Here is a 24,742-nt window from a genome sequence, read left to right as displayed (position 1 = left end):
TTTTTTTACTTCTGAAAGAAACACAAGGCACGGGAAAATTGAGAAAGGCACAGACTATATTGCTGACTCCCGTTTGCCTGACTCACATCCCTGCACCCAGATACAGTATCTGTGTTAGGTGGTCTTGGGTGGGGACATGAGTCAGTCCCGCCCCAAGGCTGCCGCTCCCTGGGCTGGGGACTTAGAGGAGCCAGAGCCACATTCAGTTGGTCTTCTTGAGCACGTGGATGAAATAGCAGGGAATGTAGGCCTGGCCAGGCTTGTAAGGCTTGAAGTCGCCCAGGACGCTGTGTTGGCACTTGCCCCCGAAGGCTGCTTGGAGCAACTCCGTGAAGGACGCCAAACAGTGTGGGTAGTAAGAGAGCCGGAACTTACTGCAACAGGCCCCCAGCCAAGCATGAGGGCTGCTGGCCCAGTCCTCCCCACCACCGTCACCTCACTGCTGCCAAACCATGCCATACCTGTAGCCAGGAGAGCCATCTCTGCCAGAGCCTGGCACCTGCACTGTGTAGTCCAGGGTTACCATATGGGCTTTGTTGTTCACTGCCAGCACTGATGTCGTGATGTCCTTGGTGAGGTCACTCTGTAAGCAGTGGCAGTAGTTCCATTAGCTTCCTAAGCCACTGTGGGCTTCTGGCCTCCCAGCTCACACCTCCCACTTGGGGCCGTCCCAACCTTATAGTAGATGTTCTTCCCCGGGGGCGCACAGCCTGTGCTGAGGATGTGGTCATAGTTGCGGTGATCGATGACGAGCAGGCCCCCAGGCCGCACCATACTTGCAATGTTCTTCAGCGCCAGCCGGTGCTCACTCTGGTCACCTGGGTGCCGGCAGGGCCACAGACACCATCTGTTTGGGCTTCCAGCACCACCACTCTCTTGCCCATCTCCCTCCCAAGTGCCAGCATTAAGGAAGAGAGGCAAAAAGCAAATCTGCCTCATCAAGGCAACCAATCAGCCATCATCAGAAGTGGGGGAGCTCAAGACAAAAGCCACACAAGGCCACAAGCTCACCTTTGCAGTCTGGCAAGTGAGCAAAACTGTTCCCGAGGCAGATGACAGCATCAAAGCCATCTCCTGCTGGCACATCTTTGTCCAGAGTCAACCAGTTGGCTTCTTCAATGACTGGAGGCCAGGGGAGGAGTACAGGATCAGTGGCATCACAATATGACAGCAGCCACCTCCACCCAGGGACACATGGGATTGGTTAGGGACAAGGAGAATGGTGTGGGAGAGAGCCACTGTTGGAAAAGCCAGCTCTCCTCTTAGGGGCTTTGACAGGGAGGAGAGATGCCGCTGCAGCTCTGCAGAGCCCAGGTACTGGCGTACACCGCTAGTCCCTATGGATGGAAAGCCAAGAATCATTTGACCCTGGCCTAGGCGGAGCAGGCAGCGTGGGAAGACATAAAAATGCTGACAGGATAGCTCAGTTGTCAGTGTCTGCTTAGCATGCCAAGTTCAACCCCTGGCACCAGAAGCACAACAAGCTCACCCCTTTTTTTTCTTTAGGCTTATTTATTTATTATTTATTTATGTTGCGTACCCCACTTGTCGAAGGCTGGCTCCTGCCTCCGGTTCCAGCGCTCCTTAAGTGCATATTTCAGCATCTTGTCGCTGGCGTCCACACTGGTCACGCTGAAGCCCTCTTCCACCAGCATAATAGAGTCCACTCTGGGGAGGTCAGACATGGGGAGCTGCTAGAGCAGTTAGCAGCCTGGGGGGGGTCCGAGGAGGAGCCGTGCTCGGAGTGGTTCTCCAAACTTCTCATTCCATGGTCCACTGCTCTGCCTCCTCTCTGGCCACCTCCGCTGACTCCTCAGATGACCCCATGACTATATTTCTCTTTTATTTTTATTTATTTTTTTGGGGGGGGGCAGGATTTCTCTGTGTAGCCCTGGCTGTCCTGGAACTCACTCTGTAGACCAGGCTGACTTTGAACTCACAGAGATCCGTTTGCCTCTGCATCCCAAGTGCTGGGTTTAAAGGCAAGCGCCACCACCATTGGAGATGAATATATTCCTTATCACCAGGTAGCAAAGAGATTTAAAAAAAAAAAAAAAAATTTAGCCAGGTTTCCATAGTGAGTTCCAGGATAACCAGGCCTACAAAAAGAGACTCTGCCTCAAAAAAAAATTAAAAATTTTAATTTTATGTGTTTTGTCTGAACATTATATCATATGCATGTCTGGTGTCTGCAGAAGCCAGAGGATGGGCACCAAACCTTGGGCACAAGTTCTCTTACTAAACCATCTCTCCAGCCCCTCTTACTTATTAGAGATGGGATCGCATATTGTAGCCCGGGGATGGCCTGGAATGCACCTATGTAGGCCTCCCTGAGTGCTGCCACCACACCTGGCAGCAATACTTTTAAATTTAAATTTAGACACACACACACACCCCAAGACAGGATTTCTCTGTGTTGCACCTCTGGCTCTGAGTTGCAGTCCTGGAATTTGCTCTGTAGACCAGACTGACCTCAAACTCTCAGAGATCCACCTGCCTCTGCCTCCAGAGTGCTGGGATTAAAGGCTGGAACTACTGCTTGGCTTCAGTTTTAATTATGTTAGCCTGTGTGCGTGTTGAGTGCAGTGCTCTCCGAGGTCAGAAGAGGACATTTAATCCTCCTGGGATGGAGTTGCAGGCTATTGGGAACCACCTGATGCAGGCGAGGAACCGAACGCCTGGCTTCACAAAAGCAGTAGGTGCTCCTAGTCCTGAATAGTTTTCACAGGGACAGTCGGAGCCAGGCACTCTGCAGACGCATGTTTGAGAACTAGGCATACCGAGACTCCTGGAAATAAAGTAACTCATTGAGAGGAGACGGTGTGTGTCCTGTCCTGCCTTGAGTTGGAATTTGGACCAGACACTAACTGTCCTGGTCTGTGTTCGCGCCACCAAATGCTGGCCTTTACTTCTCGGGAATGAGTCTCCTTGGTACTAATTGGACAAAATCACTACTTACCTCATGGGTTTTTGTTACGATTTGAAACACATGTACCCAAACTCTTGGCACAGCACTTGGCTGTGCAAACAAGGCACAAATGTTCTGTTCACACTGCCCGAGGGAGGCCGTCACAGGAGGAACGACCTTAGGGCCGAGGATTCAGCTTGACTCGAAGTCCCAGCTTTTGTTCTGTCCCACGAACCCTTCTCTGCTTACACCCTCGCCCTGGGCTGAGTCTTCTCCGCCCCCTCCCCACACTGTCTGGTAGGTGCTCTCATCATGCCCATTCTACCCCATGAGCGGGGGACTCCTGCCCGCCAGACTCCAGCCCGCAAAGGCTGCCCCCACTGGCCTTCCTGCGGTACAGCAGTCCTGGCCAAGCCAGGACTCAGCTCGTTTGGACTCACCCTGTGCCACAGGCCACGTCCAGTACCCGACGGCAACCATGCTGGCGCAGCAGCCCAAGCAGCCACGCTTTGTACTCTGCGGTGCGGCTGCGGGTGTCCCCGATGTACAGCTGCCACACACGTGCGGCCTCCCCGTCCGCATACTGGTCCGGGAGCCCTTCTGCTGCCACCCCCAGGGAGCGGGTACGGTAAATGCTGTCCACCATCCTGACCTGCGCCTGGCTCTCAGGCCTCGAGCTTGGCTCTTATAGACCTTAGGCAGGGCAGCCCTACCTGGCCAATGGCAGGTGAGAGCGGGGACACGCCCCTATTGGGCCCTGAGCCCAGGGACCTGAGCCAGGCTGCCTCCGCAGTGGGGATGGCTCAGCCAGGCAATCCTGGACCTGGTTTTTCCCCTAGTAAGATAGAACACATGGAACGCAGCTCAGTGGCCAAGAGCTAGGAGGAGCCGAGAGAAGGTAGATCAATGAGAGCCCACTCCATCCCTACCCAAGTGGGAAAGGGAAGAAGCCTTTGGAATCCGGGCAAAGCAGAATTAGATCTCGCCCAGCATAGTAGGGCATCCCATTACTGTCCCATTACTGAAGGACCACCGCACTGAAAGAGGGTCACTGTGTCAGGGTGATGGGAAAAGTCTCTGGGAAAGATGCCCATCTACCCATTCAAGTGCAAGGACTGAGTCCACATGAAAGTATGTGTGTGTCTCTTATGTGACAGCATCAGGCCCCATTCCTTTCTCGGGCCAGGGGTCTCCTAAGGTAGTCTGGGCCTTCCAATCCCTGAGCTATACCGAGCACTCTCCTAAATGCTGGGTGCGGTGAGGTTGAGATGGAAAGATCATTACCTTCAGGAGCTGGAGGCCAACCTGGGGATGTACGGAAGACACACATCCGCTTCCTCTTCCGTGGGGTGCCTCCAGGGGGAGATGCTCAGGGTCAGGAGGGGAGGTGCCTGGTGCCCTGGCTCTAACTAGCTTCCCTTCACAATAAAGGGGTGATTGGATTCATCTACTCACACTTCTAGGCCAGCCAGGTTTCCTAGACTTCTCTCTCAAGGACAAGATCCCAGCAGGACTAAAGTAAATTCTGAAAGATGTGTCAACAGACTCAGATGCGGAGAAAGCCCCTCCCACAAGCCCATACACTTCCAACTTCAGTTAAGATTGGTCAGTTCTGATGCACGGAGAATCCTAGGGCTGAAGACTACCCACACAGTGTGACCGTGTTTAACTTTTTTTTTTTTTTTTTTTTTTTTTTTTTTTTTTTTTTTTTTTTGTTTTTCGAGACAGGGTTTCTCTGCAGCTTTTTTAGAGCCTGTCCTGGACCTAGCTCTTGTAGACCAGGCTGGCCTCGAACTCCGTGTTTAACTTTTTTATAATGGGTATGGTTGTTTGGACCGCATAGATGTCAGTGTGTCTGGTGCCTGTGGAAACCAGAAGAGGCCATCAGATACCCTGGAACTGGAGTTACAGCCAGTTGTGAGCCACCTTCATGTGGGTGCTGGGATATGGAACCTAGGTCCTGTGGGTTTTGTTTTGGGGTTTTGTTTATTTAGGTTGGTTTTTTTTTTCCCCCAGACAGGGTTTCACTATACAGAGTGAGTTTCAGGACAGCCAGGGCTATGTAAAGACCGTGTCTCAAAAATAAAAAAACTGTGTGTTCTGAAAAAAAGCATGCCACGACATGCACATGTAAGAGCTGTTCCTTAGATCAAACTGGGGTCACCAGGCTTTGCAGCAGGCACCTTTACCTGTCAAGCCGTTCCTGCTGGCCTTTGTTGTTGCTTTAGACCAGTGGTCCTCAATCTTCCTGATGCTGCGACCCTTCATGTTGTAGTGACCCCAACCATAAAACTATTTCGTTGCTACTTTGTAACTGTAACTATGCTACTGTTACGAATAATAACGTAAGTATCTGATATGCTGTATAGCTGAAAAGGTCCTTTAGCTTCAAAGGGGTGTGACCTACAAGTTGAGAACCATTATTTTAGACAAAGTCTTATTATGTAGCTCTAGCTGGTCTGGTATTATATAGTCTAGTTTGGAAAGCAAGCCTCCTGCCTCAGCTTCCTGGATGCTAGGGTTATAGGCATGAGCCACTATACCCAGCTTAAATGACTATATTCATGATGGGCCCCCTTGTATACACCTGCATAGTCTCAGCTACTCAGGCAACTGAGGCAGGAAATCATGAGAACTCAGGAGTTCAAAGCCAGCCCAGGCAACAAAGTGAAACATCTCAAAAATCAAGAAAGGAAAAAAAAATAACCTGGACAAGGTGGCTCAGGCTTTAATCCTATAGTCGGGAGGCTGGGGCAGAATTGCTGCTGGGTGAGTTCCAGCCCAGCACACGCTGTCGCGTGAGACACTGCCTCGAACAAGACTCTCTTCTCAGCGGAAGCAGCACTTTGTGTACTTTCTTTTCAGGAATGCACACCTGACCACTTCTGAGGTTGGGAATTATTTTGTGTACTTTCTTTTCAGGAATGCACACCTGACCACTTCTGAGGTTGGGAATTATTTTTGTGGGGGTGGGAAGGTTTTTTCTTTTTTCTTTTGGCTTTTTGAGAGTCTTTGTAGCTTTGGAGTCTGTCCAGGAACTTGCTCTATAGACCAGACTGGCCTCGAACTCCCGGAGATCCATCTGCCTCTACTTCCCAAGTGCTGGGATTATAGGTGTGTGCCACCATCGTCGGGGAGGAAGGTTATTTAGTAATGTTATTGGACCCAGTGTCAGATATTTTTTTAAATTCTGTTCTGAGACAGGGTCTCACCAATTCCAGGCAATCCTGCCTGTGTCCTAAATGCTCGGATTACATGTATTTAACCACAGAACTAATACATTTTCTTTCTCTTTTTTTTGGGGGGGGGGGGTCTCACTCCATAGCTGGCTGACCCAGACTGGTACTGAACTTGCAGCTCCTGCCTCTGTCTCCTAGGCACTGAGATTATGCACTACCGCACCCCACTAAAAGACACATATTCTTCACAAAAAAGTTTGCTACTGAGCTTAAACTAAAAGAAAATAATTAGCTGGCTCTAATCTGATGAGCACAAATCTGTTAACCGACAATCTGAGCCTAAAAAGTGGAACTTGGAGCTGGGTGTGGTGGTGCAGGCCTGTGCGGTGGGGCAGGAGTTTGGGGTTTTTCTCAGCTACAAGAACAGTGGGGGAGAAAATGCAGTGCTAACTAAAGGACAGGGAAACCGAGCCACCTTGCTGCCCTGTTCTATCTGTGACCCAGGCTCTCCCTATGCAGCCCCAGCACAGCCACAATAGTCCTACTCTGTCTGTGTAGCCAGGGTTTGCCAGAACAATCTTCATGCAAAAGGACTGGCTGGATAAGTTTGAAAAGCTGGGTGGTATAGGGTACACCCCCCCATTACTCCCACCACCCCCTTCCTGGGAAAAGAATGCTTCCGAGGGCAGGTGGGTCTGAGGGCCTGGGAAGTGCTGGGGGGCGGGGGTTAAAAGCTGCTGGAGAAGTCTCACCTGCAGAATGGCCAGTAAAGCCGGGGATGCAGCCCAGAGGTAAAAACCTTGCATGGCGAGGCCCTGGGCTTGATCCTCAGCTCCACAGTAAATGAATGGGCTCACGCTGAGGACTGGCAGTCAGGGTCTGGCAGGTCACTTTTGAGGACAAGCCCTGGACACAATGTGACTTCACTAGAGTCCTGCTCCTTTATTTCCAAATGGTGGTGTGGGGTGGGCTCCACCTAGCTTCATCTTAAGGTTCACAAGAAAAGGACACGCTGGGCGGTGGTGGTGCACGCCTTTAATCCCAGCACTCGGGAGGCAGAGGCAGGCGGATCTCTGTGAGTTTGAGGCCAACCTGGTCTACAAGAGCTAGTTCCAGGACAGGCTTCAAAGCTACAGAGAAACCCTGTCTCAAAGAAAAAAAGGACATGCCACATGCTTGTGACACAGCTGGTTCACAACTTCAGGGCCAGCCTTGTCTAGTAAGTTCTACCTAGGTCAGTCTGTGCCAGAGATACCTGTGAACACACACATGCACTCACATGAAACATGAAGCATGGAGCCTAATAGGTCCCAGTACAGTTGGTCTCCAGGGGACCCACCTGATAAGCACTTCAGGCCATTCTCCCGTTCTCATCAGAGGTTTCTGATGGGGGCCTCAACCTAACTCCAGCTAAGTTGTCAAAGTGTGGCCAACACCCAAATGAAAAGGTTTCTATAAATGGGGAGAGCAGCCCGGGCGGCCAGATCCTGCCCTTGCCCGTCTACACTGGGCCAGGTCGGCCTGCTGGGGTGGGTGGTGGCAGGGGAGCCAGTGAGGATGCAATACCAGGTCCTTGGGAGGCAGGGAAAAGTCCCTACGAGAGCTCAGGTCAAAGTGCAGCAGTCCTCAGCTACTGCCCTCACGTCTGGACCAGACTAGGATTGGGTCGCCGGGCCGACACCCCTGGACATTGATAGCTCTTTCTTCATCCTACTCTTAGAATCGATGATGCTCCGGGGACAGATTAAGATATGTCCTGAGGGTTGTGGGTTAATGACAGGATGGTCAGAGGCTGACAGGGCCCCAGTCCCCCTCCCTACCCAAGCCCTAAGGTCGGAGCCAAGTGGAGGAAAAGCTCTGACTCCAGCCTGGGATCTCCCGGCCACCAGCCCCTCATCAGGTCTGGAGATGGAAAGAGAAGGCTGGCAAAACCAGGACGACTCAGAAGGCCTGTTCCAGGCCCCACAAGCAAAGCACTTCCGCTCTCCACACTAGGGTCCCAGCCCAGAGGACAGGGCCTCCCCCACGAGCTTCAACGCTGGAGCCTCTGCACTAGACCCAGGAAGTCCCAGTCAGAAGCTGTTCAAGAACTATGGAATCTGTAGAAGTAGCTTCCTGCTGAGGGCTGCGGTCTGCGGGTACTTTCTGCGGCTCACTTTATGCTAGTGTGTGTGGGTGGATTGAACCCAGGGCCTCCTGCACCCTGCCACTGATCCGTCCCAACTGAACACAGGGCTTCTCTGGGCTCAGCAGGCTCTTCACCTAACAATGTCTCCCCAGCCCTTTCATGATGGGGTCTGAGTTACCCTGACTGGCTGGGAACTAGCTCTGTAGCCCAGGAGGGACCTGAAATTGCAACCTTTCTGCCTCAGTCTCCCAAGCTGCCGGGACCAACCATCTCGGTATTTGGGACAAGGCCAAGAAACCGTACCAGTTCAGTATGAATTATTCTGAGTGCCAGGTATGGAAGGAAGCCTTGGTAGCTGTGGCACTGGAAGGGCAATGATCTTGGAGTCTGAGCCCCCAGCTCTACTGCTTAGCAACAGGAAGGCCTCAGCTCACTGGCTGAGCCCATCCTCACTAGGAACGCACACTGCGGAACTCACTGTCCTAAGGCTGGGAGTGACCGCTCACCCAGCTGTCAACACGGCAGCTAGCAACCTTGACCACATTCCATCCTGGCTTTCAGGACAGAGTCAAAGGTGCTCTCCCGAGAGGGCAGCCCTCCCGTTCCTCTCTGTCTGGGGGAGCAGGGCTTAACTAGGCCTTGTTAGGGGACTGAGTGCCCAGGTACAACCACTAGAAGACGGGTCAGAGGGACCGAATGTCATCAGTTAGGGAGCAAAGTCCAAAACAGGCAAGGCCGAAATGCGGCAGGAGGGGCGGGAGCTGGTAGTGACGGTGACGTGGACACTCTTTACACAACGGACAGCAAAGCCTTGGGGTAGAGGGAGGGGAGGAGGGCAGCCAGGTGCCCAGGACACAGTGCACAGGAGGCACCACAGACAAGTGGGAAAGGCCTTGGGAAGGGTGGCAGCTGGTGCGTGAGGGTCAGCGGGGAGACAGGGTCAGTCCAGGCAGGGCCTCACCCATGCCACCATGGCAGCTGCTGCGTGAGGGTCAGCGGGGAGACAGGGTCAGTCCAGGCAGGGCCTCACCCATGCCACCTACTTTAACCCAGCAGTTCTCAACCGTGGGTCGTGACCCCTTTGACAAACCTCTATCTCCAGAAATCAGATTCATAACAGTAGCAAAATTTACGGTAAGACAGTAGCAATAAAAATAACTTTATTGGTTGGGAGGGTCACCAGAACATGAGGAACTGTATTAAAGGGTCGCAATGTCAGGAAGGTTGAGAACCACTGCTTTAACCCAAACCAAGCCTGGCCATTTTCAGCACCCACTCCTCCTAATAACTGGCATCCAATAAGGGTGGCAGTAGCACCACCTTCCCAGCCCCGGGACTGGGGGCACAGGCAGAAAAGAGCAACAAGGGAACACTCTGAAGGCTGAAGAGGACCCAGGAGCCAGAGTCCTCAGGAGTGAGGGGAGCCGCTGCAGCTGCAGTCTTGCTTCCCTGGAGGGGTCAAGTGGGTGCCCTCTCCACCAGCTCTGGAGGGGCTTGAGCTCTGGCGCCCAGCCCCTTGTGCCACACCACGCTGAGCTCATCCTGAAAGTTCTGAAAGTCATGCCCTGACAAAGGACCCAGCAGAAGAGAACGGTTGGTGGAGGAAGAGGCAGGTCTGGCTGCCACATCGCGCTAAGTCCTTCCTGGGGCCGTGCCCATCCTGGTGAAGAGGGCGCAGGTGAGTTGGAGGGAGACCTGACGCTGGAGGAGCCATTGTATGTGCCTTGTGTCCTTCAGCTTCCAGGTCAGGGGGCTCAGTTTGGGGATGCTGGGCTGGACCCAGAGCTCATGAGGAGGGCTGTGTAGAGCGAGAGCTCACCTCCCCCTCTTCCCTTGGAGGGTGGGAGACCCCACCCCCAAATCGGTCCACTTCTTGCTGTTGCTCGGGCAGGAAGAGGGCACAGTCAAGGTCGGAGACCAGAAACCGGACAACAGCCTCCTTGCTGGAGCTGCGTCCCATACTCTTTAGCTCTGAAGTCAGGGGTCTTGATTCAAGGACATGAAGTTGGGCTCACAGCTCATCAGGGGGGCTATGTGGGAGTGGGGACGCCTTCTGCACACCTTCCTCCTCCTCGGGGCTGGCATCCCCTTCCAGGCTCCTCAATTCCTTCCTCTGCTTGCTGCTGTCACCAGAGCCCTTGACCCTGCCACGCTTCTTCTTCGATTTCTTCCCTCCCAAGGAAGCTATGTCCCCCTTCTTGCCAGACCATCGCTCTGCCAGGCAACCTGAGGGAAGGTGCAGAAAGGTCTCAGGAGCAGTTTGCTGGCGAGCAGCACTGGAGGGGGAGCTGCCGGGAGGACAACCACAGCGGGCGCCCCTCACCCATCTCCACATCACTGGGGTCACTGGGCTCACTGCTCCTGCTCCTGTGCCTGCGGCCATCACCTCCTGGAGGGAGACCCCGCCCCCGCCGCCCTCACTCACTGGTGTCCTTGCCCTTCAGCACGTGGTTGGCACAGAGGAACTCAGTCAGGTCTTCCTCCTGGTGGTTTCTGTACCAGTCCTCAATCACCTCTTCAAATTCTTCCACCAGCACGTCGCACTGTGAAGCAAGCACCAGGAACTGGCAAAGTGCAGACACCCAACTCTCTCCCGGGGCCCCTGGCTACACCATGACTCACAGAGAGATAGACAGGCAGGTATGACTCGCCTGAGGAAACTGAGGCAAAAGTAAAAAGGTGCCAGAAATGGTGGCGCATGCCTTTAACCCCAGTATTCTCAAGGCAGAGGCGGAGGCAGAGGCAGGTGTATTTCTGTGAGTTTGAGCCCAGCCTGTTTTACATAGTGAGTTCCAGGTAAGCCAGAGCTACATAGTGAGAACCTATCTCCAAGAGATAGATGGATGGATGGATGGATAGATGGATGGGTAGGTGGATGGGTGGATGGATGGTTAGGTGGATGGATGGATGGGAAGGTAGGTAGGTAGGAAGGACAGATAAATAAAGAAATGGCTCTTGGTAGCCTTTCTCAGGGCAGAGCTGGTCCTACCCACCCCACTGAGTGCGGCAGGCTCAAGGTCTTACCTGCTTCTTGAGGTCAGCCACCTCAGCAGAAGTCTCGTTCCACAGTTCATAGGGGATGTCCATCACCACCTTGACACCTTTGTGGACCAAGTTGTGCAGTGTCTCAAAGGTCTCCGACATGCCCTGGAAGAGGCGACCAGATACGGGATGCAGCACCATCTCTACCTCCCACCATCTTCTCTATGGTGTTTGAGAACCTTGGTCAAAGATGTCCATCTGTCCAGGGCTTCTTGCCCTTGGCCCTGACCTCTTTCTCTCTTTCAGGCTGGCCTTCCACCACCCCCAATTACACAAATCCTGACCTGCCTGTCATCGCTGTATGCTCAAAGCTAGCTACTGTTGCTTTCTGGCCAGTGAACTTAGATTTCTTTCCCAGGAAATAAGATATCCTTGGCTCCACCCCTTCAATGTAGCTAGACACTATTTTGCAAACAAAATGGTTTAATTCTGGAAAATAAAGACTTCAAATATTTCCCTACCACCACTGTTTATCCTACAAGCACCAAATAAATATTTTTTGGTAGTTTTACATCACAATGTTTGATTTTCTTTTCAATTGCAGTTTGAGGATGGGAGTGGCAGCTCACACCTTTAATCCCAGGATCCCAGAAACAGAGATAAGAGACAGATAAGCTCTCTGTGAGCTCAGAGCCAGCCTGGTCTATACAGCAAATTCTAGGCCAGAAAGGGCTATATAGTGAGACCTTGTCTAAAAGTTAAAAAACAAAAATAAAAATAAGTCCCAGCACTTGGGAGACAGAAGCAGGAGTTTGAGGCTAGCCTGATCTACACAGTGAGCTCCAGGTCAGCCAGAGCCAGAGTGCTGTGAGATAACCCTTCCGTACTCTGTGACTATATATTACTATCATTGGTTGATAGTAAAGTGAATTTGTCCTATAGCAAGGCAGAATAAGGCTAGGTGGGAAAGCCAAACTAAAAATACAGAAAGAAGGGTGGAGTTGAGAGAAATAAGCTAGTCACCAGGTAAAGCCATGAGCCATGTGGCAAAATATAGATTAATAAAATGGGTTAATTTAAGTTGTAAAAGCTAGTTAGTAATAAGCCTGAGCTATAGGTCAAACACTTTGTAACTAATATAAGCTTCTGTGTGATTATCTGGGATCAGACAGTTGGGACAAAAAAGTACCGCCTCTGTTTACAACATAACAGAGAGACTCTGCCTCACAATAAACAAACAGATAAATCAAAACTGAATTTCATAGAAACGACCTGAATTTCATAAAAAGCATTCAGTAAAATTGCAGACTTGGCTTGAAGATAGAATTCTAATGTTCTTAAATGGCTCTATACAAACTCCTGCCATGCTGGATATGTATGTACATAAAGCAGAAGCTCTCAGCACTTTTGACAAAATCAAAATATAAACAACTCTGAAAATGCTGAAGATGCTGTCCTATAGAACCAAATGCTCAGTCAGCATCTAGTTATTAGTCTCTGTGCGCGCTATGGATGTGCACGTGGAGACGGAGAGCCACCCTGGGTGCTGCTTCCCTTCAGTCCTGTTTGGGACAGGGTCAGTGCACAGGCCAAACCCTGGGACCACAGGCACATCCTACTGCATCTGTCTTTGTGGGGTGCTGGGGATCCAAACTCAGCTCACACTTCACTCACTGAGCCATCTCCCTCGCCTAAGAACTGTCTGATGCCTACACTTATTTGATGTAACTATATACCCAGGTGACATAAAAAACTTTTTTGGTAAAAAGGGATTGCAAGTGTTTTTTACATTTTTGTTTGTTTTGTTTTTTGAGACAAGCCCTAGTTGTCCCAGAACTCGCTCTGTAGCCCAGGCTGGCCTGGAACTCACAGAGATCCGCCTGCTCTGCCTCTCAAGTGTTGGGATTAAAGGCATGCACCACCACATCTGGCTTTATAAAAAATTTTATCAGATTAATTCATTTTATTGTGTGTGTGTTTTGCCTACACCATGTGCATGTTTGGTGCCCACAGAGTCATGACCCGTCATATCACAGAGGGTTGTGAATCACCACATGCCAAGACTCAAACCTGGGTCCTCTGTAAGAACAGTAAGTGCTCTTAACTGCTGAGCCGTCTCTCCACTCCAGCAAGGGTTGTAGCGTAAGGAGCCCTCCCAGGGTACCCAGGCCCACACGCCATGCTCTTCCTAACTTATGTCTTTCCTTAGTAGGAAAAGCACAGCTGTGGCCTAAAACATCCTTTATGCCATGAAAAAACTAGACTGGCTTCCCAGCTAGCCTCTGTCCCCAGAGATGATTCACTACCCACTCTTCTCCCTTCCTAGAGATAATTCACACACACACACACACACACACACACACACACACACACACACACACACACACACACTGGCTGGGTATAGCTCAGTGGTAAGAGTCTTGGCCTGGCTTGTTCAAAGCACTGACTTAAAATCCTGTACCAGGAAAAACAAACAGAAACTCTGATTCATGTCCCACCCTGCTTTTTAATGTAAGCAGCAGTACCTCACAGGATCTTTGCTCTGTGGTTCCCCCCACACCTGTTCTGGGATTAGCAGTGTGCACCCCCCCCACACACCTGTCCTGGGATTAGCAGTGTGCACCCACACACACACACACACACCTGTCCTGGGATTAGCAGTGTGCACCCCCCCACACCTGTCCTGGGATTAGCAGTGCGCACCCCCCCCACACACACACCTGTCCTGGGATTAGCAGTGTGCACCCTCACACACACACACCTGTCCTGGGATTAGCAGTGTGCACCCCCCCACACACACACCTGTCCTGGGATTAGCAGTGTGCACCCTCACACACACACACACACACACACCTGTCCTGGGATTAGCAGTGTGCACCCTCACACACACACACACACACACCTGTCCTGGGATTAGCAGTGTGCACCCCCTTGTCCAGCTTTAGTTTTGTTTGCACTGCACCACATCAAATGTACAACCCAGTGTAACCCGTGCTCACAGATTGACAGAATGTTTCTAAGAGTTTGCTACCAGTATTTTGGTTTTTATTCTTTGTCGCCTATGTAGTCAAGATCTTCCTGCCTCCTAAATCCCCGGGCAAATGGGTATGGGACACACAGCACTCGGGCAGGAATAAAGAATTTAAACACCTTTTATAAAAGCAATCATGGATCAACTAACTACATCCATGTGCGTTTTAAAGACAAACCTAATAAGACTTTGGCTCGAAACACTTGTGGGTCTCAGAGGCTCTGCCTGATGTCCTCGGACAGAAGGGAATTTAGGAGGAAAATGTGGGTGGCGGGTACAGAAGACACAGACAAAAACCTACCAGCTCCTTCTCCAGAGAAAAGCACCTGTGCACAGAGGCACTCAGCAGGGGCCTGGGGGGGTGGATCTGGGTGGCTCACAGGAGGAACTGACAATTACTGACTTTTTTAATTGTTTAAGACAGGATTTGATGTAACCCAGGCCAGACTCAATCTGACTATTTAACTGAAGCTAGACTTGAACTCCTGACTTCGATTCTCCTGCCTCCACCTGGGAAGGAAGAGCTGGGATTATAGTGTATTACATCTGTCTTCTGCCATCTCTCTGGCACACCGCTGTGGGAATCTTGCTGAGTCCTAGTGTTTTTGGTACCCATGTGAGCTGCCAGCACTGGGCATTTCTGCCTGTTTCTGCCACGGAGGTAGAACGCGGGGCAAGCCCAGACCATCATGAACACACCTTCTGCCAATACAGTCAGTGCTCAGCAAGAGATACAAACGGCTATCCAAGAATGCGTGAGAGGAAAGAAGGAGGGTTCCCAGACATGACCTGCCAATCACCCACATATGCCAGCAGACATACTTAGATTCATGGGCCCGCCCCCAGAGGGAATGAGGCACAAGCACAAAGCCAACCTTGGCAAACCGGTTGCTGCCAGTCCTTTCCTTGTGCAGGCTGTAGTCCAGAAGCCTCTTGCAAATGGTCTCAGTGACTTCAATTAACCGTAAGTCCCTGCCGAGACAGCAGCACGAGAGGAGCTAAGTTCTCCTCCCAACCCCACGGAGTAGCGGTCCGTCCCTCCAGCCCTGCTGCCCAATGCCTGCACATCTCACCAACGGGAAGGCAGAGCTGGAAGGAAGATAGATCATCTGGCCTGGGGGCTCTGAAATGCTGGAACACAGACCAGAGAGACAAGGCTTTAACAGATCTAAGGGAAGGATCTGTAGGGGGTGGGAGGGAAATATTTATAGACTCTGGATCAAAGCCAGGGCCTTACACAGACCAGGCAAGAGCTCTACAACTAAGTCTCAGCCCAAACCAATCTATTTGTTTTTACTTTACAAGTATCTACTTTTGTGTGTTCGTGTATGTACAAACACATCCACCTGTATGCAGGCACTGGCTGAGCCCAGGAGGCACTGTGAGTCCTGATGAGCTGCCTGACACAGGGACTGGACACTGAATCCGGGTCCTCTAGAAGAGCAGTAAGTACTCTTAGCTGCTGAGCCATCCTTCCACCTCCCACTTTAAAAAAAAATCTGTGGCCGGGCGGCGGTGGCGCACGCCTTTAATCCCAGCACTTGGGAGGCAGAGGCAGGAGGATCTTTGTGAGTTCGAGACCAGCCTGGTCTACAAGAGCTAGTTCCAGGACAGGCTCCAAAGCTACAGAGAAACCCTGTCTCAAAAAACCGAAAAAAAAAAAAAAATCTGTGGTGGGCTAGAGAGATGGCTCAGTGGTTAAGAGCTTTGCCTGAGCCGGGCGGTGGTGGCGCATGCCTTTAATCCAAGCACTCGGGAGGCAGAGGCAGACGGATCTCTGTGAGTTCGAGGCCAGCCTGGTCTACAAGAGCTAGTTCCAGGACGGGTTCCAAAGCCACAGAGAAACCCTGTCTTGAAAAACCAAAAAAAAAAAAAAAAAGAGCTTTGCCTGCTCTTCCAGAGGTCCTGAGTTCAATTCCCAGCAACCACATGGTGGCTCACAACCATATGCAGTGAGATTTGGTGCCCTCTTCTGGCACATGGTGGCTCACAACCATATGCAGTGAGAAGATTTGGTGCCCTCTTCTGGCCTGGGATACAAGCAGGCAGAATACTATATACATAATAAATAAATAATTTAAAAAAATCTGTGGTCAGTTGGGTGGTGGTGACGCACACCTTTAATCCCAGGCAGAGACAGGCATTTCTCAGTGAGTTTGAAGCCAGCCTGGTCTACAGAGAGAATTCCAGGACAGGCTCACCTACATAGAGAAACCCTGTCTCAAAAACCAAAGCCAAATCCAAAACAAAACAAAAAAAACCCAACAAACAAAAAACCCCCGTGGCCCTGGGAACCAAATCTAGGAGGTCATGCATGGCAGACAAGTGTCTGATAATTCCACTTTTTTCCTGTAAAGCAAAATATATCTGTCTGTCTATTGTATATTGTCTATCTACTTTTAATTTGTTACTATTAGGGAAGATATATATCATGAACAGGTCTTTCCTAGTGCTCCCTGAAGACAGCTTATTAATCACTTTTTTGTTATGTGGTATATGTGTATACTTGTTCATGTGTGTGCATGTATGTGCAGGTACACATGTATGCATACACACATGTAGAGGTCAGAGGTCAACATCAGGTATCTTCTTTGATCACTTTCCATTTTTTGAGACATGGTCTCTCTAAACCTGCAGCTCACCTTCTGGGCTAGACTTAGGCATGGAACAAGCTGCAGAATCCCTCCTGGCCAGCCCCTCTGTCAGGGGATCAGAAGTGAGCACTACTCTGCCAGGCTTTTTATATAGGTGCTGGGAACCAAACCAAATCCTCATGCTTGCACAATAAGCGCTTTCCCAACAGCCGCCCCCCAACTCCTCCTATTAACCATTGCTTTCTTTCTTTCTGTGTTTTGGCGACAAGATCTCACTGTGTAGACCTGGCTGGCCTGGAACTAGCCATGCAGACCAGGGTGGTACTGAACTCGGAGAGCCACTTGCCTCTGCCTCCCGGATGCTGGGATTAAAGAGGTGCGCCACTGCACCCAGTAAATCATTTCTTTCAAGTCATTTGTCTGCACCTCTCAGGTCATGACTTCATCGTCTTTTCTGGGATCTGGCAGCCCTGTCTATACTGAACACGGCAAAGCTTACACATCTGGTAAAACCAACATGGAACAGATGAAGCAAACAATGATCAAGAGTCTAGAGATCAATATGAGCCGGGCGGTGGTGGCGCACGCCTTTAATCCCAGCACTCGGGAGGCAGAGGCAGGCGGATCTCTGTGAGTTCGAGGCCAGCCTGGTCTACAAGAGCTAGTTCCAGGACAGGCTCTAGAAACTACAGGGAAACCCTGTCTCAAAAAACCAAAAAAAGAAAAAAGAAAAAAAAATAGAGATCAATATGAGCACCAATCATGGTATATATAATAAATCACATGTGTTGTTTGGGTTTGTCCCAACCCTGCCCCTTTCAAGCACATTTTTTTCTCCAAAGTCCTCAAGGCATTGTGTTTCGGGCATGGGTGGCAGGAGAGGAGAACACAATAAAACAGGCATGCCCAAAGCCTCATCTCCTGGCTGAAATGAACTATTTCCAGCAGAAGCTATCACTGCTTATCCCATGAAAACAAAACAAAACAAAACAAAACAAAATCGCCTAAAGTGGAAAACGGAAGCCGGGAGTCCAGCCATGACTGGTTTGCCCATGTGAAGTGCTCAGTGGGACCCCACTTACTGCTTCAACTCCTCTAGTTTCTGCTGGATGTTGGTGAGAGCTTGATCTGACTTTATCTCTGTCGCTGTTCCTTTACTTGGAAGCCTCTCTTGAGGGACACTAATCTGGAGGGACTTCTGATGGAGAACTCTAGCTGGCTGCTTCACTGGGCTTCCCCAGCTGATTTCTTCCGGATGCTTAGACAGATGATTTAATGCTGTTGGTCCATCCTTCCTTCCCATCCATCCATCCACTATTTATTCTTTTACTTTGGCTTGCTGTGTACTTAATAATTCACTTATTCAGAACTGAAAATATGGCCAGGCAGTGGTGGCACAAGCCTTTGATTCCAGCACTTGGGAGGCAGAGAGGCAGGTGGATCCCTAGATTTGCAGCCAGCATGCAGCATGGTCTACAGAGTGAGTTCCAGGATTGTCAGGGCTACACAGAGAAACCCTGCCTAAAGAAAAAAGAAGAAAAAAAGAAAAAGTCTTGCCACATAACTAATGGTTTGTAATCAAGATAAATCTCTATAGGCATTCTCAGAGGCTAACCTTAATCTAGATAATTCCTTGCGGACATACCCAGAGGCCTATTCCCCAGGGATTCCAGATTCTATCAAATTGGAAATTAACACTAACCATCGTGCCTGAGTAGGGCAGGAATTTAAACTTGTATCAGGCCTGCCTTGGCCTCCCAGCAATTGGGATGACTGGTTTGAGATACCATGCTCAACACATATCTTTCTGTTTTGTTGCTGTGCTCTGGGCAGCCTGGAACTCCCAGGGTAGACCAAAGAGGCCTCAAACCTGCAATAATCTTCGGCCTTCACCTCCTCCCAAGTGCAAGGACTATGGGCAGGCTCACTGTGCCTAGATATGCATGATTCTGATAGCAAAACATGTCTTTTTTTTTTTTTTAAAGATTTATTTATTTATTATGTATACAACATTCTGCCTGCATATATGCCCACATGCCAGAAGAGGGCGCCAGATCTCATTACAGACGGTTTTGAGCCACCATATGGTTGCTGGGAATTGAACTCAGGACCTCTGGAAGAGCAGTCAGTACTCTTAACCGCTGAGCCATCTCTCCAGCCCCACGTGTCTTTCTTTTAAGTTAAAAAAATTGTTTTATAATTTAGGCTCTGTCACCAGGCAGTGGTGGCACATGCCTTTAAACTGTGAGTTTGAGGCCAGCCTGGTCTTCACAGTGAATTCCAAGACAGCCAGGGCTACAAAGAGAAACCCTGCCCCCCAGCCCAATAATTAATTAATTTAAAAATCCTCTAATAATCCTATGCTAGTAATTTTTGTTTGTTTGTTTTGTCTTTTGAGACATGGTTTCTCTGTGTAGCCCTGCTGTCCTGGAACTCACCTATTCACCATGATGGTCTGAACTCAGAGATCTGCCTGCCTCTGCCTCCTAAGCGCTAGGGTTGATGACATGAACCATCACCATCCAGCAATATTTTTTATGAATTACATTGGTCATGAGGTCTTGTGACTTCAGAAACTAACCACAGACTCGCCTGGTCATGGCTGCTTTTCTAGAAGAGGAATCTGAGGCACAGAAAGAGGATTTATGAAGATCATCTGGCCTTTACTGGCAGAATCAGTGGACAAACTTGAGTCTATTACTATGAGCAAAGTCTTGTTGTAGGTTTGCCTGGATGGAAGGAAAACAACCTTCATCACTCAGCCCTCATTTCCCAACCCCACCACACAAAGCCCAAACTGAAGCAGGCCAGGCACTAGGTCCCCATTCACTTACGACTTGGTGTACTTGACTCCCGAGGCCTTCCGGTCCAGAATGCCGTAGCCTGTGTCAATCACTTCCTTGGTCTTCCCAGTTTCTTCAAAAGCTGACTTCAGCTCCACTGCAACATACTTGCACACTGGAGAAAGAAAATACAGGGCAGCCTACTGACTACACAGAACTTCTGGAGGCCAGCATCAGCCAAAGAAACCAAGGAGCCTGGGACAAACCAATATTTGCTTTGGAAATGAGGTCCAGGCCACGAATGAAATTCATTACTGCATGCCCATTCCCAGCCTTTATCTGTATACCTCAGCACCCAACACCTTATAATAAATAAATAAATAAATAAATAAATAAATAAATAAATAAATAGATAAATCACAATGGCTGATATTTCTAATCTGAACTATTTGGGAAGCTGAGGAGGAGGACTGTAATTTTTTTTAAATATTTATTTATTATGTATACAATATTCTGTCTGCGTGTATGCCTGCAGGCCAGAAGAGGGCACCAGACGTCATTACAGATGGTTGTGAGCCACCATGTGGTTGCTGGGAATTGAACTCAGGACCTTTGGAAGAGCAGGCAATGCTCTTAACCGCTGAGCCATCTCTCCAGCCCGAGGACTGTAAATTTAAGACCAGCCTGGGCAACACAGGCAATAAGGAAAAATTTCAAGACATAGCCAGGCATGGTGACACACACCTTTAATGCCAGTAATCAGGAAACAGGCAGGAGGATTTCTGTGAGTTCAAGAACAGCCTTCAAAACATAATAAATTCCAGGACAGCCAGGGCTACTTGGTAAGACTTATGTCTCAAAAGGTAAACAATTAGTGGGGTTGGAGAGATGGCGCCATGGTTAAGACCACTTGCTGCTCTTGCGGAGGACCTGGGTTCCGTTCCCAGCACCCACATGGCAGCTCACAACTGTCTCGTTGCATAGAACTCTTGTTCCAGGGGAGCCAGAGTTCTTTTCTGGCCTTTGCAGATATTACATGAGTGAGGGGCAACTGTCTCCTACAGACACACCGTCTCCTACAGACACACCATCCCCTATAGGCACACCGTCCTCTACAGACACACCGTCCTCTACAGACACACCGTCCTCTACAGACACACTGTCCCCTATAGACACACCGTCCCCACAGGCACACTGTCCCCTACAGACACACTGTCTCCTAGAGACACACCGTCTCCTACAGACACACCGTCCTCTGCACTCTACAGGCACACTGGTATCTGCTCCTGTTCACCCCTCCAGTTGCCCAACAAATAAATGTAAACAAAATTTTAAGATAGAATATTCATGCTCATCACGCTGACAGAATATAATGAAAAATTTTATTCCTCTCACATTCAACAACTGTTAATGATTTGCCCTGCAGTATCTAATATTTAATAATCTATCTCAACAGCTATACATCACCACATACTTCCTGTGAGCATGAACTTCTGTATAACCAAGAAATAATTGGTACCTGGGAAATTAATGGAAATCTTTTTGATTTCATGTGTCCCCAACTGCTTCTCTCCGGCGGCCAAGTACTTGGCTCCAGAGAGGCCTGTGCTTGTGTGCATGTACTCTCTTATTCCTACCCTGCCCAAGCAACTACCGTGTGCTGAGCACTGGGGACAGGAACAGGAAAACAAGGTCCCCCCTTTCTATGCTCACTATGAAAGAGCAGAGAGTGTTAACAATTAACCAGACAGCCACCACCCTCAGCGTCCACCACCTTCAGGGTGTGCCGCACCCTCTCAAGGCTCCTTTGACCCTTTCTCCTGACACTCCATTAAGTCTGCTCCTCAGGAAAGTCCAGAACTAGTCCCCCGTGCTCCTGCCATCACCAGGCCTCTCAGGGAGCCGGCTATGATCTCTGTAAGACCCAGCTTAGACACACCGGGGTCTGTAAGGGCGGGTATTGTTGCTGGATCTCCCCGTGGTGCCCTAGTCTGGGGCCCTCTTCACGTGGATGCTAAGTATTGCTGACGGAGCTCAGTGGGATTTTCTGAATGGAATTTTGTCTGCAGGCTGTGTCATCTGCACTGTTTTATCAGTGAGAGTGGAGTTTAACACACACACACACACACACACTTAAAAAAAAAAAAAAAAGAGGAAGATAATGACGACACCATCCCCCGAAGGCTTGTTTAGTGTAATTTCATGTAACAAGCACATTAATTGATGCTTGGAGAACTTGGAACACAAAAGTCCCAATTATAAGTTGGTGATCTCAGCGTCTCCAGTGTACCAAGGTTCTCACCTCTCTGCCTCTGCATCTCCATCCTGGGCCATCTGGGCTCCCTCCCCATCCTCCTCTGCACCTCCCTGCAAACTCATGGTTGTTCTGGCTCCTCTGCCCGGTTCGCCCACAGCCTCAGCTTCTTCATTTTCCAGAAGTGGAGGAAATGAAGGTTTCAAACATCCTTTCTTTTATCCTATCAAGTACACCTGCTTTCCCAATCTTCCAAATGTCACTTCTTCAAGACCACCCCAGGGGGGAAGAGTCCTCTCAGAGCTGACCTGGGGGAGACTCATGGCACAGACCCCAGACCCTTGTGGACAGCAGCCCACTTTTTCTGGGCAGGTTCTCCTTCCTCTGTGCTGAGGCCTGTTCCACTCAGACTACCAAGCCTGAAGGCAGGCTCTGTGAGCCAGGTAACAGTCAGCAATTAATAACAAAGATGCAACAATAATAAACACAAGTAAATACAGTATTAAGATGAGCCTAAGGGCCAACGTTTGCCAAACCACTCCGAGCCTCAAAAATCCTTTGTAATTTACTCTTCACTGATTACGGAATGAGTTCAGGCTTGATGGTTGCTAAGATCCTTGCCAACTCTATGCTTCTGAGTTTATAAGGGAAAATAAATGAGCTTGTGAATAAGAAAAAAGGAAGCAAACTCCCAGGACTAGCGAGAAGCAGGCGAAAGCATCCTGGCACAGGCAAGAAATACCCCCCTCCACCCCCGTCGAGACAGGGTTTCTCTGTGCAGCCCTGGCTGTCCTGGAACTCACTCTGCAGACCAGGCTGGCCTCTTTAACTGGTACCTTCCAGTGAGGTCTGAAGAGTCTCTAGAGAGTCTATTTAAAAAAGAAAAATTCTGCCAGGCAGTGGTGGCGAATGCCTTTAATCCCAGCAGTCAGGAGACAGAGGCAAGAGGATCTCTATGAGTTTGAGGCCTGGTCTACAAAGAAAACTCCTGGACAGCCAAGGCTACACAGCTACACAGAGAAACCCTACCTTGCAAAACTAAAAAAAAAAAAAAAAAAAAAAAAAAAAACAACAAAAAACAAAAACAAAAAAACAACAACAAAAAAACTGTGTATTTATAGACTCCTTAAAACAAACAAACAAACAAACATCCTGTGTATTTATAGTGTGTGTGTGGATTACATGGAGGCCAGAGGCTTCCTGATACTGGTCTTCACTTTACTGTTTTTCAGACAAGGTTTCTCACTTGAATCTGGAGCGTGAGGATCTGGCTAAATGGGCTGGCGAGAAAGTAAGTCTCCAGGGTCCGCCTGTGTATGAGTGTTATGGGCAGAGAAACATTGTAACACCTGGCTTTTTACATTGTCCCGGGGATCTGAACTCAGGTTCTCAGACACATGTGGCAATCATTTTACCCACTGAGCCATGTCCCCTGCCCCCATCTTCACTTCTAACTGCTCAAATGAAGGGATTATACACCTCAAACCAAGCGCCCCACTTCCCGGTGCTTAGGAAACATCTGGCCTGGGGCAGATCTACCTTGGTGCAGGCTTTGAAAGAACATAAAGAGGATTTCCAGAATATTTGGGGGATGCGTGGAGCTAGGATGAAGAAAGGAAGGGGATGATTGTAAAAGTTTGCGAGGAAACCTGAAAAACGAAGCGCAGGAGACAAGGGAGGTCTCCGACCCCGAACAGCTCTCGAAGCGCCTGCCCCCACTCCTGGCTCCGGGGTTCCTTGTCCTCCCAGTGTATAAAACCTTCCTCCTTCCTAATCTCTCCTGGGCTCTATGTTTCCCCAAAGTGACCTCTTGATCCTCTGAGCCTCCTCTCTCCACACAGATAATCATATGTATTCCAAAATCTTTCTTGTTTGTTTGTCAATAAATATTTGCAACCAAGTCCCTGTCTTCAAGAAGCAAAAACCATTCACACACCGGTTGCAGTGAAGGCACATGGGGACTATTGCAGGTTCCTCTTCTGAATCATATGGACCTTTTCAGTTCCTCAAACTCGCCCTTTGACTTCTCGGCCTGCAGGGCCTCTTCATTTGCCTCTGTTTCTGTGGTTTACGCGGAATGGGTTTTCTGCACTTTCCTTTTCCTGACCAACTCTTAATTTCGCAGCAGGCTTCCTATGTGAAGCCTTCCCTCCACCCCCACCTCCAGGCTAGACAAGCAGCAACGCCTCGGACGTCCAGCTTATCCGAGAGGGCCAGCACCAAGCAGTGCTAAGCACGCAGCAGGGTCAGCGAGACCCCCGAGCAGGACCCTGCCCCACAGGCCCCGCCCCATCCCGCCCCTCGGCCTGGGTACGCCCGCGGCCCCGCCCCCTCACCTTCGCATTTGCTGGGCAATCGTACCCAGTCTGTCTCCTCCGCCCGGGCGCGGCTCGGGCCCAGCTTCGGGGCAGGCAGGAGCAGCAAGGACAGCAGCAGCAAGGGAAGCAGGAGGCAGCGGGGCGCGAGCTCAGACATGGACTCCATGGCCCAGCCGGACCCAGAACGGAGCGGACCCGGCAGCGTTTCCTCCAGCAGCGCTCTCCGAGCAGCTTCCCCCGGCCGCTTCCGGGACTGCACACGTGCCTCCGTGTAACCACGGCAACAGCGAGCCCGGTCCGCCCCCTCTCTGGCGACCGAGGCCCGCGGGCGACGCAGCCAGTGGATTCGTTGGCGTTTGCTTTTTAGCGAATAGGAAAAACGATCTTTTTTTCCACCTCGGCCAATCAGAGAGTGGATGGTGGCTGTGGCGACCTATAGCGATCTCCCCGCTTTCTAACAGAGGCTTGGAGAGGCTGGAGCATCCGATCCTCCAGAGTAGGTGGACCGAGTTTGGCCCCGCTAGGCTAGGCCTGTATAACAAGGAGCGGAATATCTTTCATAGTT

The 24,742-nt window shown here is 50.1% G+C and overlaps 2 protein-coding genes and 1 long non-coding RNA gene across 5 annotated transcripts; 1 reads left to right on the top strand and 2 right to left on the bottom strand.

Moving 5' to 3' along the window:
* Positions 1-38: 38 nt before the first annotated feature.
* Positions 39-3,581, bottom strand: Gnmt (glycine N-methyltransferase). The gene is made up of 6 exons (XM_038343485.2): positions 3,349-3,581; positions 1,541-1,668; positions 1,012-1,122; positions 676-818; positions 462-583; positions 39-374 (listed from the first exon to the last, which is right to left on the bottom strand). Exons 1-6 carry the CDS (start codon positions 3,552-3,554, stop codon positions 203-205), a joined length of 882 nt encoding a protein of 293 aa, XP_038199413.1. The 5' UTR covers positions 3,555-3,581; the 3' UTR covers positions 39-202.
* A 5,445-nt stretch (positions 3,582-9,026) lies between these two features.
* LOC119823465 lies at positions 9,027-11,773 on the top strand. The gene is made up of 3 exons (XR_005286955.1): positions 9,027-9,893; positions 10,750-10,855; positions 11,285-11,773. It is a non-coding gene; the product is annotated as an uncharacterized LOC119823465 (long non-coding RNA).
* Positions 9,344-24,435, bottom strand: Cnpy3 (canopy FGF signaling regulator 3). 3 transcript variants are annotated; one of them, XM_038343486.1, is made up of 6 exons: positions 24,196-24,435; positions 19,657-19,780; positions 15,104-15,200; positions 11,240-11,362; positions 10,641-10,758; positions 9,344-10,441 (listed from the first exon to the last, which is right to left on the bottom strand). In XM_038343486.1, the coding sequence occupies exons 1-6, from the start codon at positions 24,341-24,343 to the stop codon at positions 10,227-10,229; spliced, it is 825 nt and encodes a 274-aa protein (XP_038199414.1). In that variant the 5' UTR covers positions 24,344-24,435; the 3' UTR covers positions 9,344-10,226. The 3 variants fall into 3 exon arrangements, with proteins under 3 accessions (XP_038199414.1, XP_038199415.1, XP_038199416.1); XM_038343487.1 differs by lacking the exon at positions 24,196-24,435 and adding an exon at positions 23,796-24,026; XM_038343488.1 differs by lacking the exons at positions 19,657-19,780; positions 24,196-24,435 and adding an exon at positions 15,302-15,675.
* Positions 24,436-24,742: the final 307 nt, after the last annotated feature.

The sequence above is a fragment of the Arvicola amphibius genome, chromosome 9, assembly GCF_903992535.2.
Source record: "Arvicola amphibius chromosome 9, mArvAmp1.2, whole genome shotgun sequence".
NCBI classification, from domain to species: domain Eukaryota; kingdom Metazoa; phylum Chordata; class Mammalia; order Rodentia; family Cricetidae; genus Arvicola; species Arvicola amphibius.
This window is presented reverse-complemented; position numbering and strand designations above follow the sequence as displayed.